General features: G+C 48.7%; 1 protein-coding gene across 1 annotated transcript in view; it reads left to right on the forward strand.

Annotated features, from left to right (window-relative positions):
- The window catches only part of LOC147696876 (glutamate carboxypeptidase 2-like), a 653445-nt gene that overhangs the window by 404995 nt on the left and 235989 nt on the right, over nt 1-12461 (forward strand). The window contains exon 11 of the mRNA XM_086933984.1: nt 10126-10208. Coding sequence (XP_086790110.1) covers nt 10126-10208 — 83 coding nt within the window. The remainder of the gene's footprint in view (nt 1-10125; nt 10209-12461) is intronic.

Here is a 12461-nt window from a genome sequence, read left to right on the forward strand (position 1 = left end):
AATCATTTCAACCGAAAACAAAAATCGTAAAAAGATCAAAAAGGCAAATTCAGATTTAGGTGCTCTATACCAATAGCTCTAGATAATGAAGCAGTGGCCTACATGTTTTTCAATTGTGTTACCAGTAAACTTACCGATCACTGTTTTGCTCTGTGTAAGTAATATTTACTCTGTGGGCCAGATGTAGGTCTTTGTCCTTTTTTAGGAGCAAATAGTACACTGAGTAGATACTTTGGGAGCAAACACCATGCATTTTGTGGCCTAAACTAAAATCAAGTTCAAAGTTCAATCCACGATGTACAAGTTCGTAGACACTTTGCAAATGGGCAAATCTGATGGCGTTGGTTTAAATATTTAGCGAACTGTGATTTAGTGCCTGATGTTTTCTAATTAACTTGATATATCCGTACATACAAATAATCTATTCCCACTGGGTCAGTTAACCTGCAGTGCGCTATGTGTCACCAGACAAGGCAGGTTGAGATTGTGGAAAAAACATCCACATGTTACTCCCATGATGAGGCACAGTTCCAGAGGCACACTATTTAGACATCCTTTATTTTCCTCAATAAGGGTTAAATGTATGTTCTAGGGCAGAATACGGTGCATTGGAAAGTTCTAATACCATTTGTATCATCAGTGTAATTATAGAATCTTATACTTGGGCATAGGTGGAGGTAAATGGGTAATCTTCTGGAGGACAGATACGACCTCTAAGTGATTCCATCAGTCACCTTTGTTCGTGTTGCGAAACTCCCTTTTTTGGGAGGCCCTACCTGGTAGATTTCCTTAGCCTCAAAGGCAGTTTTTGCCTCTGCTGAGAAAAGGAAAAAAAAGGCAAATAATTCCCACACCCTCCTCTGTATATACAAGATGTGGGAGTCTTTAGGATTTGGCAGACCTGCCAGAGAACTTATTGCCCCAGCAGATAAGTAAATCCCCTACAATTAGTACACACACAATTTTATTTTGTACAAATTACTATTTATTACTTGCAAATGTAATGTATGTCATGTGAACTAGTATTATCACCATAATCCGAGATAAAATATAGACCCAAAAATAAGGAACACAACCATTATTCATCACATAACGCAATTAATTTAGTTAAGAACTCCCTACTTGGGAACACATTATTATGCTTTCTATAGCCTGGTCCCGTAGCATTCCTGCACATCCGCTGGAGCCAGAGAATTCTGTATTAAACGTTCCATTGAACAGCATTTCCCCCAGCTTCTGGTTCCTCTTGAAACCCTTCCCTAAGGAATAGAGCCTTTCTCATCCTAGTATTTGTATGGAAGAGATTAGTTCCCTCTAAACTCTGAGCTCCAATGTGTCAACATTCAGCGAAGCCCAATGGTTTCATTTGAAGCATTCAGAAGTTGTGGTACATGTTTCATTCAGAAACTTGTTTGCATGAAAACCAGTGTTTCAGCAAAGTCACACTGCAAGAATGCAGAACAAAGTTTTACCTCCTAGATTCTGCCTCACACAGCTGTGAAGTGGTGAATAACTCCACTTCAGCTTCAACAACATAGGACAGACATCACGTGGCAATTTTGTTTACACAAAATATAACATCTTCTGCTTTCTTTGAACAAATGGAACAAAAATACGGCTTTCATTTTAAAGCCTTGTTTTTGGCCGAATACTACGTCAAGATTCTCTACATATAAACTTGAATCATGTTAACATATATTAAAGCCTCCAATACATATCAAGGCTGTCAAAACATGTATACAAAATTGTGGTATGTCTCACTTGGTCTGAATCAAAACAACCTATTTTCAATAATAATAGACTGTAATTCAAAAAAGATTCAACCTGTTGCATGACTCCTCCTCACAGTCACAACCCCTCTCCAGTTCTAAACAAAAGGAAAGGAGGATCCATGGTACCAAATACTGCAGCTATGTCCAGCATCATAATCATCTCTACTAAATATTCATCAAAGGTGTTGAAGATGGGGGCGTGGCTTGGACGCCGATCGGGATGGCGGCGTGAGCTCGCAGCTCCGCGCGGAATCCCGCTAATTCTCCTGATTTCTGCACCCTGGGCGACCCGAGGTCGACACTCCTACCCTACGAAGTATAGGGGGACCATTGGGCGGCGGCAGAAAGTTGCTGGGGGACTGTTGGCACCGAGGAGACCCTGACGAGCGGCGGCTGAGGTGTTGCCGAGAGTGAGAAGAAAATGGCGGCGGAGCCGACGAGCGGCTCCGGACGTCGACATTGAGCGGCCTTGGTGCTGGCTGGTGGAGGGCTCTGCAGCCGAACGATCGAAGCGGTAGGGACTGGGGCGACAGTCCTGAAGATCGGGGGACAAGGGACCCGGCTCCGCTTGGACCTTGAGGACACCGGCTGGCCGCTATCCCTCCCTCCCCCCTTCCTCCTCTAGGCTCACGAGGGGGCAGTTCAGACAGTGCTCACCCACTGGGCCTTTGGAGCTGTGGGCATCGGCGGTAGTGCTTGATCCTGCTTGATATTGGGGAGTTGGCACCGACCCACGAGTGCCGGGACTGGACGGGTTGCCTGGCCTGCGACGCTGTGCCCTAAGATGGCGGCTAAGGGAGGGCCGGTGGCCGTGGAGCACGGACAGGGGGACCTGGCGGCGCAGTGAGGTGGGCGAGACCCCCCCGCCGGAGTTGGACCAGGAGCAACGACTGAATCGACGCTTGGATGCCATACTGGACGCGATCGCCTCGACCAAGGAGGTGTTGCAGCAGGGCATCGCGCAAGTGGCCACGGGGCTGGGGCTGTTGCGAGTAGACCACGCGAAGCTGGCGGATAAGGTCAAGGACCATGATCAGCTGCTGTTGGACCTGAAACCGTCGGTGGTGACCGCGGAGCATAAGATCACGGACATCCTGGCCCGGCTGGACTCGCTGGAGCGACGTGCGGAGGATGCTGAAGGCCGCAATAGGAGGAATAACGTGCGGGTCGTAGGCCTGCCGGAACGAATTGAGGGGGAGGATGCGGTGGCCTACATGGAGGACTGGTTTCGGACTGTGGTGGCGCCGGAAGGGCTTACTCCTTTCTTTACCCTGGAACGAGCCCATAGGGTGCCTGCTCGCCCGCCGGGTCTTGGCCGACCCCTCCGACCGATGCTGGTGCGGCTCCTCCATTATAAGGACCGGGACCTCCTCATCCAGAAGGCTCGGATGTCGGGCCCGTTTGAGGTGGAGAACAGCAGGGTCACGATCTTCCCGGACTACACCCAGGCGGTCCAAAGAAATAGAGCATCGTTCCTGGCGGAGAAAAAGGAGCTGCGAGAGGAGGGCATTCAATACTCCTTGCTCTTCCCGGCCAAGCTGCGGGTCATCCTGGATGAGACCACGCACTTCTTTCAGACTCCGGATGAGGCATGGCAGTGGCTGGAGTCGTACAGAGCGGGGACGGATAGGTCGCACAAAAGCAGGCGAGATCGGCCTAAACCGCCTCAGATCAGACAATCGCAACGCATTCGGTCCCGCAACAGGCGCCAGCGGGAGAAACGAGAGGCCCAAATGGCTGCGGAAAAGAGAGATGCGCTCGCAGTGACGGCGGCCATTACGGGGTCGCAGCAGGAGAGTGAACTGGTGGAGTCGGACTCTGGTGGCGAAGGCAGCAGGACGGGAGAGGACCTTTCGGAAGCGGAAAGCTCGAAGGGGCCGGTGGTGACCCCCCAGACTTCTGATGGGATATTTCACGGTTGAGGCTGTGTTGGGACTTGGACAAGATCTGATGGTAGGGTGGTATCCTGTTGGAGATGGGTGGGTTGCCGGGTAGGGTGCCATGGGGGCAGGACGGGATAGAAGCGCGAGGCGCGGGCTCCGCTAGCTGGGGTCGGCGATAACTCACCCCCCTAGGGCCCTTAAGGCCTTCTGTGGTGGAGACCACAGGTTAGGAGAATGTGGGGTTGGTTTGAGGTTTGGATCGGGGCTGACACTGGGTTTGTGGGCTCTGTCCTGGGGAGTGGGGTTCGGGGTGTTTTTCTTTTCAGAGTTTGTTTCGGGGGGGGCAACTGCTTTGGTGGGGATGTGAACTGGCGTTGTTTGACCTGGACTGTTCGCTGCTGGTATGGGGACGTTACCTAGTTTAAAATGCCTAACGTGGAATGTCCGGGGGCTACGAACCATGGTCAAGCGCCACAAGGTGCACGCTTATCTGGTGCGCAGGGGGGTCCAGATTGCTATGCTACAAGAGACCCATCTGACAAAAAAGGAATGTGCTGCGTTGCAGAAAAGATGGCGGGGCCAGGTGTTCAGCACCACTTATTCAGCTTATGCCAGGGGGGTGTTGATTTGGGTGAGAGCGGGGATACCGTTTCAGGTGCTGAACCAAGTGGTGGACCCTGATGGCAGGTTTGTGGCAGTGGAGGGGCGGTTGTATGGTAGGGATGTGGTTCTCTGTTGTGTGTATGCGCCAAATACTGATCAGGCCCGATTCTTCGAAGGCCTCTCCGGGTCCTTGGCCTCTTTTCTAGCGGGCCCGGTGGTACTTGGGGGGGATTTTAATTCGATTACGGATGTGGTCTTGGATAGGTCTCACCCCCCCCTTGCTGATTCCCCGGTACGCAAGTTGGCCATGCATAGGAAGGATTGGCAGGACAGGTGGGGGTTGCTGGATGTGTGGCGGGAACAGCACAGGGACACCAGGGACTATTCCTTTTACTCGGCTCTCCATGCGCTACACGTGAGGATAGATTCAGTGCTCTGTGGCGGTTCCCTGGCTCCTCTGGTCTCACACACGGAATACTTGGCTAGAACCATTTCAGGCCATAATCCCCTGTTAGTGCATATCCAGTGGCAACGGGAGCGCTCGGCGATTCCAACATGGCGGCTCCGGCCTGACACGTTGGAAGACTCAGTGTTTAGTGAGGCTGTCCAGCAGGGCATCGATAATTACTTTGGCGAGAACGAGGGCACGGCAACATGTAGGTCCACTGAATGGGATGCGATGAAAGTGGTGGTGAGAGGGGTATGCCTGGGTCGGTTTTTGAATGCTCGTACGACTGTGTTGAATGCACTTGCGAAAGCGGAGGAGAATCTAAGGGACTTGGAATGGCGCAGGCCGTCCAGGCCGGACTTACAGGTCCGGTTGTTGGAGGCGAAGGAGGTGGTCGCCACCGAAACGGAGCGGTTGAGATGTTATGACTACAGGCAATACGCCATCAGAGCACATGCTGAACGGGATAAGGTGGGCACGCTCTTGGCCAGACTCGCCAACCCTGAACTTAGGGGCTGCCCGGTCCTTAGCATCGACAACGCACTGGGGGAGACGGTATATTCTCAGGCAGCGGTGTTGGAGTGCTTTCGTGTGTATTACGAGGAATTGTATCAGAGCCAGTTGGGGGTGGAGGCCCAGGAAATCGCGGAGTACCTGGAGGCGAGGCAGCTCCCGGTCCTTGACGAGGAGGACGCGAAAGAGCTGGGCGGTCCGATTACGCTTACTGAAATACGGGCGGCCATTAAAAATATGGCTTGGAATAAAACGCCCGGGGTGGACGGGCTACCGATCGAATTCTACCAGCAGTTTGTAGACTGCCTGGCACCCAGACTGCTGGTGGTGTACACGGAGGCTTATGTGCTAGGGGGTTTGCCAGGATCCATGAGGGAGTCTTTGATTGTGCCGCTCCTAAAGCCCGGCAGGGATGCAACAGAAGTGAGGTCCTATCGCCCGTTGTCCATGTTGACGGTGGACTACAAAATCCTGAGCCGGATTCTGGCCGCCAGGCTGGCTCCACACATGACGGGCCTGGTACACAGGGATCAGGCAGGGTTTATCCCCACGAGGAGCACGGCGTTGAATATCCGTCGCCTGGTTGGGATAATGGACGACGTTCTGGACGAGGATGGGACCCAAGCGGTCTTATCAGTGGACATTGAGAAGGCATTCGATAGTTTGGAGTGGGTCTTTCTGGATGGAGTGCTGGAGAGGTTTGGTATAGGCGATGGGTTCCGCCGGTGGACGAAGGTCTTGTACTCCTCAGCGACGGCGCGGGTGCGTTTGGGTGGTTTGGTGTCTGCGGCGTACCCGGTGGGCAGGGGCACGAGACAGGGGTGCTCCCTTTCCCCCCTCCTGTTCGCTCTGGCGATGGAACCCTTGGCGGTCCACGCTAGGTCGGGTGACAGATACGCGGGGATACATAGCGGCGGGCGGTTACATTACATCTCGCTATACGCGGATGACCTGCTGCTGTATTTAGACGATACAGAGCAGCTCTGGAAGGAGCGATGGACCTGTTGTCGGAGTTTGGCCAGTTGTCGGGCCTCAAGGTTAACTGGGCGAAGACCTGTGTGTTCCCGCTGAGAGCGGAGTCGCCCTGCCCTGCTCGTGACTTGGGGGTGGTCTGGGAGCCATCTTGCTTCACTTATCTGGGAGTCCGTATATACTATGTGACCACGGACCTATTAGAAGGCAATATTGGTCGTTGCGTACGGGCGCTGAGGGGCAGCATGTCCTTTTGGTCGACCCTCCCGCTGACGGTTCTGGGACGGATTGCTCTCTTGAAAATGGTGGCGCTCCCCCGACTCCTGTATTACTTCCGGACGCTTCCCATTTGGATTCCTCAGAGGATCTTTAAGGACCTGAGGACGATGATAATTGGTTTCCTGTGGGGACATGGCTGCCGTAGAGTGGCTCTGAGCACGCTGCTACGCCCCAAGATCGAGGGGGGGATGGCGGTTCCTGATTTTGAACTGTATTACTTGGCGGCGCAACTCCAGGTTCTCACGCAACATGTGGCCCGGGTGTTTAGGGGACCGGAGTGTGATCGGGAGTTGGGGATACAGCGCCATGTGCTGTCCTATATTGTTATGCAGCAGAGGTTGGAGCTGCGGGGCCTCACAATGGAGGAACGGACACTCAGGCTGTGCTGGCAGAGGAGTCTTAGGAGGGCGAGGGCAACTCGGCCATACGCGCCGGAAATACCGATTGGCATGCTGACGGCCCTTCCACACGGGGGCGATTGGTCCCCTTTGCTGGAATGGGAGGAGGCGGGACTCCAGGTGGTGGGAGACCTGTATGTCGATGGGACTTTGGTGCCCTTCGGAGTCCTTCAGGAACAGTTCGGGCTGTCTGATGGGGGCTTCCTCCTGCATGCGGCGGTGGTAGCGGCTATACAGAAGCACTGGAAGGGAGGGCTCATGGAACCGGACACAACAATGGCGTGCCAATATGTGGTGATGGCAGCGGGCACCTTTAAGGCTGTGACCTGCCTCCATAACAGGATGTTGCACGAGGGACTGGAACCGCTCCAGGGGCTCAAAGCTAAATGGGAGGAGAGTGTGGGCAGGCCCATTCCAGACACGGTATGGAGCCATATTCTGCGGCGCACATGGAAAGGCACGAGGAATGCGCGTTTCCAACAAGTGCATTTCTTTGTGCTACATAGGGCCTATCTGACCCCGGAAAAAATACGGCGGTACTTCCAGGTGCAGGACGCACGGTGCCCGAGATGCTCGTCTCCGGAGGCGGACATGGATCATTTGTTTTGGGGTTGTACTCATTTGGAGGCCTATTGGGCAGAGGTGGGGGAACTCCTAAACGATGTGACCGACAGGGAAGTGGACTTCGACATGGCGGCGTGTCTGTTGCTCTGGTTCCCGCACACCAAACACACTAAGGTGACGAGCAAATTTATCGACTTGGGTCTGATACTGGCACAAAGAGAGATATCATGGCATTGGAAGTCCAGGGGCGGGCCGTCAGTGAGGAGGTGGAAGAATGAATTGTTGCGGTGGTCTGATTGTGAGAGCGTGCTCCGAATGAAGCAGGCCGTCGAGCTTGGTAATGAGAAGGCCTTGGATGCAGCGCTTGCGTGGGAATTAGTGGTGCAAGCATTGCGTGACTCGTTAGTGGAAGACGAGGATTGAGTGGATGGGACCTGTGGACACCACGAGGCATTCTAGCTCGGAGATGTCATTGACACTGTAGCGGAGATCCATACTACACTTATGTACAGGACACACACCTTTAGCAGTTGCCAGGGAGGGGACACTGGGGGGCTGTTTAGTGGGAGTTCGGGGGGGGCCGGAAGCCAGGGGGTTGGTAGACCGCGATGGAGACTCTGAGCTGAGAAGGGCCAGTGGGGCGTTGGTGATGAGCGGGAGGTGGCAGAGGGGAGCGGGTTAAGTGTGGTAGGCCCCACTGAGCGCGGGACGGGTCTGGAAGCGGCTGATAGCATTGACCTGCACATGTGGGATGGCTGACGTTGTTCTTTGTTGTGGGTGGGGGGGTAAAATGCAGATACGTAAAATGCTCTTTCGACCATGGTCCCTAAGGGACAATCACCGTGATGCCTTCCTGTTATTTAAGGTACTATGCCGCCCGGCCTCCGGGATGCGGGCTGAATGGCTGTGTATGGTATACGTCTTATTGATTGAACGGGGGGACATCACGATTAGACTGGTTGATCCATTGTATTCTGTGGTTTCTAATTCTGCAATAAAAACAAATTAAAAAAAAAAAAAAAAGGTGTTGAAGATGGAATTCTGGACATCATCATGAGATAATCATCCACAATTGTTTTGGTTTCAATAAATTCCACAGGCTGGGGATTTGGCAGCCTTTTCTGGGATCTCCTGGAGTAGACTACATTTTGAATTGGACTAATGATTTCCACACTCCTAAGAACTTGAGGAGGTCTTAATGATCAGTGTATGACGGTTATTCTGAATGATGAATTGTTGAAATTGCTCGTGATCGACATGCAGTTTTCTGAGCAATATGTGATGAGAAAGATGGCAATGATCACCATCACGGTTTGTAATAAAGGATCAAAGAGTTCACTTTCTCACTGGCTGTATTGTATTGTTACATCTTCGAACACAAGTAGTCAAGGTTTCTCAAAATATAAAAGCCCAAGAGCTAGGAATGGAACGTTTTGGAAATGCCTTTGTAACTATTTTGCATATTCTGCAGGAACTACACTACCTTTTCAACTTTGACAGTTTATAAATATAGAATTGTTATTTAGCCATTTCTCCAGCTCCAAGATAATCTGTTAGTTGCACTTATGGTTTCAAACTTGAAGAGAAAATATGGGTGCACATAAAAAAATATCGTTTTATGTTCTGTATTTGATGAATATTTTTGCGTAGGATTGCGGGCATTTACACCCGGATATACGTTTTATGAGTATTATAAATAAATTGGGATTATTTATTTGTGTCAACTTGCCATCACAGTTTTGGGAGAATGATTGTACTGGTAACATAGCATTTAATACCATAGGTATGTTTTTTAGAAGTTAAGTTATTTAGAAGTTGAAAATCTTGTTATTTCACAAGTATGAGGTTATTTCAAATAGATTGAAATAAAATATTATTCAAATGGCAATAATGCTCATTGAGGCTAAAATAAAATTAGAATTGTTAATAAAAAGCAACAGAAATATTAGCTAGTTTAAAAACCTGTCTTGTAATTGAAAGGTGAAAATAAACTGCCATTCTTCTCTCCAGTAGAAAATGTATCATAAAATCCAATAATAAATAGAAAGTAGGAGTATATCTCGGTATTGCTCACAAAGCTTCAGTGGGGTCACTAGTGCTCCCTGAAACATATGTTGCTCTCTTTGGGACTGATTGTGTGTTGCTCCATATGAACATCAACTAAGCAACTTTGTCTGTAGGGACCTACTTTGTTGGAAATTCAACACCACAACCCCAACAACACACTACTACCAGCACAATACACATTGCCATTTTCAACAAACCCTCACAAACAATCCCATACATGTTTCACAAAAACATCACAAAATCATATTCCAAATCCACATTATGACAAAATGAAACACACAAGCATAAACAGCCAGACCTCTCTGTAAATCCTGGTGTATAGTGGATTCCTGGTAGTAATGAAAATGAGTGTAATATTTTAGAGATAATTGCAAGTATAATTTCTACGGGAAAAGGGGGTTGCCTTATTTTAGTTGCAAATTGTGAACAGACACAATTAATTGTCTAGAAGCAAAGAGCATGCATGTTGTAGCCTAAATTAGAATTGAGTTCAAAGTTCAGTTCAATAACTGCAAAGGCATAAACACTTTGCAAATGGGCAAATTAGATGGCTTATTTGTAGTCTATCGACCTGTAAGTGTATCAAATACTAGCAGGCAGTTATTTTTATGTCGCTATGTTTGCAGGATGGAGGCCAAGAAGGACCATGCTGTTTGCAAGCTGGGATGCTGAGGAATTTGGGCTGATTGGTTCAACAGAGTGGGCTGAGGCAAGTCTACCAAAACTGTCTAAACACATGTACATATAGTTCTATTTTCCTAATATAATGATTTTGAGAAACAAAATATTGGAACCGAGTGACATTTTACAGATGTTTCTAGATATTGTATCCATTTCATAAAGGAATGTGAAAAGTACGTTAAAAAAAGAGTACTCTTTTCAATTCGTATGTACTCTTACATGACTTTGTGAATTTGAAATTGAATCAAGTTTGCAGTTTTACTTATAACAACTTGGCCGTTTCCAGGCCCTCTCACAAAGGTACTCTTGTACTACAACTACTTCCCATGCTCATAAATGCTTTTGTGAATCTGCCCCCTAGAGAATACATTTTAAGTTGAAGTTCCCACTCTACCAGCTGCTTGGTAACATTGAAACATTTTGAGATGCTGTCTGTGATTTAGACTTTGAACTTTTATGAGGCATATGCAAGTGCAATTCATGTGTTGACCCAGAGAGAATGGTTAGAAGTTATGGCTGAAGCTTACCTTGGAAGCATTATGTAAAAATGGGCTGGAACATTTTAACACATGTTTTTATGCAAAATTGTGTGGAGTTTTAGGAAGTTACCAAATGAATGCAAAATATAGGGGTTGATTACGATGTTGGTCGGACCTCCACCAACAGACGGTCGGTGCCAGTCCAACCAAGAGCGCTTCCGTCCGACCGCCAGATTACAATACTGGCGGTTGGACCACAAGCTGTCAGATGGAAGACCATTGCCTCCACCAGGATCTCAGATCCAGACGGGGCGGCGGTCAGAATCGTAGACAATGCCGAGGCAGGCACCGCCATGGGGATCACTAAAGCCCTTTCCGAAAGCCATTTCTGGTCGGATAGACTGCCATGATAAGACCGTTGGAAACGGACTTTGGGGGCCCAAAACAGAGCCCCTCTCCCTCGTGGATTACAGCAAAGTGGTCCTGGGGGCACACGTGGTCCCCCCACACGCCTCAGTGCACCATGTGCCATGCACCACATGATGCATGCCACATGGTGCATGGAGGTGCAGGAGGTGCTCCATACCATGGCAGCTTGTGCTGCAGCCCTTTTAAACGACTGGAGCACAAACCACCATGGTATGGAGCAGTTTCCGCCCGCCATCACAGCAGTCACATTTACTGCAGCCGTCATAGTAGTGACTGCCTGTCGGGCAGATCCTGACTGCCGCGATAGCGGTCCGACTATGCAACATCATAATGATGCCCATAGTTTTTGTTACAGCAGGTAAAGTACAGCTCCAATGTTTTTATGTGTAGGATTCTGAGCACGATCCCGCCTTATGATAGCCTATTGCACAAAGGATTCAAAATACTGGCACCTAATTGTGTATAAGCTTCTGAATATCAAATTAGTCAGATGATCAGCTGATGTCAGTTTTGCTATATTTTTTCATGTTATTACAGGATTATATATTTTGGGAGTGACTGCATATTTTTCAAGGTTTTCGGACATGAAATCTATCTTTCTAATGTATTTTCAAATAGTTTTTTATATTTACCTGTTGCCAGCCTTGTGAAATGTTTCTGCTCAGTCAACGTGCGATCTTTTTAGTGAACCTGAGGCTTCTGCATCTCTAAGTCAATAGTACAGAAGGTGATGGTAATTGGAATGTGATTGCTGAATTCTCTCAGCTGTTGACATAAGGTTATGCTATCATTATAGGAGTTTTACTCCCAAAATCAGGAAAAACAGGATAATTGCCACCTGAAAGGGAAAGATAGACTAAGGTAATGGGTGCCTTTTCTCCCTCAGATGAAAAGCTCAACCAATAGGATAACATTTAAAAACAGTTGGACGGAAAAAACAACATAGTGTAATAAAGTGCAAAAAAGTGTAAACAGTTTTGACCACGTAGTGCACATAAGGTTAAGTATAAATACCAGCAGCAACATCATGTTAAGATAAAGTGCAATATGATTGGAAACAATGTCCGTAACATAGTGCAGGATAGCTAATTTTACTTACTCCTCCACGCCTAAAGGGTGCAGCCTTAGTAAATACTCAGATGGGGAGATAATAATAGCTAAGTACGCCTAGACATTATTGAGTTCGTTTCTCGCATTATAAGTCACCCATAGAGGCGCGTAAGCGCACTGCCGACACTAAAAACGAGCTTACTCCAAAGATCAAATCATCACTTCTCAGTTGTAAGATTTCAAGGTACACTGTTTTGTGATCAATGATGCTTGCTTCCTTAAAATACGGGATCAAATATTGTTTTGTATATTTACCGTAGTAG

This window comes from Lissotriton vulgaris, chromosome 8 (assembly GCF_964263255.1).
Source record: "Lissotriton vulgaris chromosome 8, aLisVul1.2, whole genome shotgun sequence".
Classification (NCBI taxonomy): Eukaryota; Metazoa; Chordata; class Amphibia; order Caudata; family Salamandridae; genus Lissotriton; species Lissotriton vulgaris.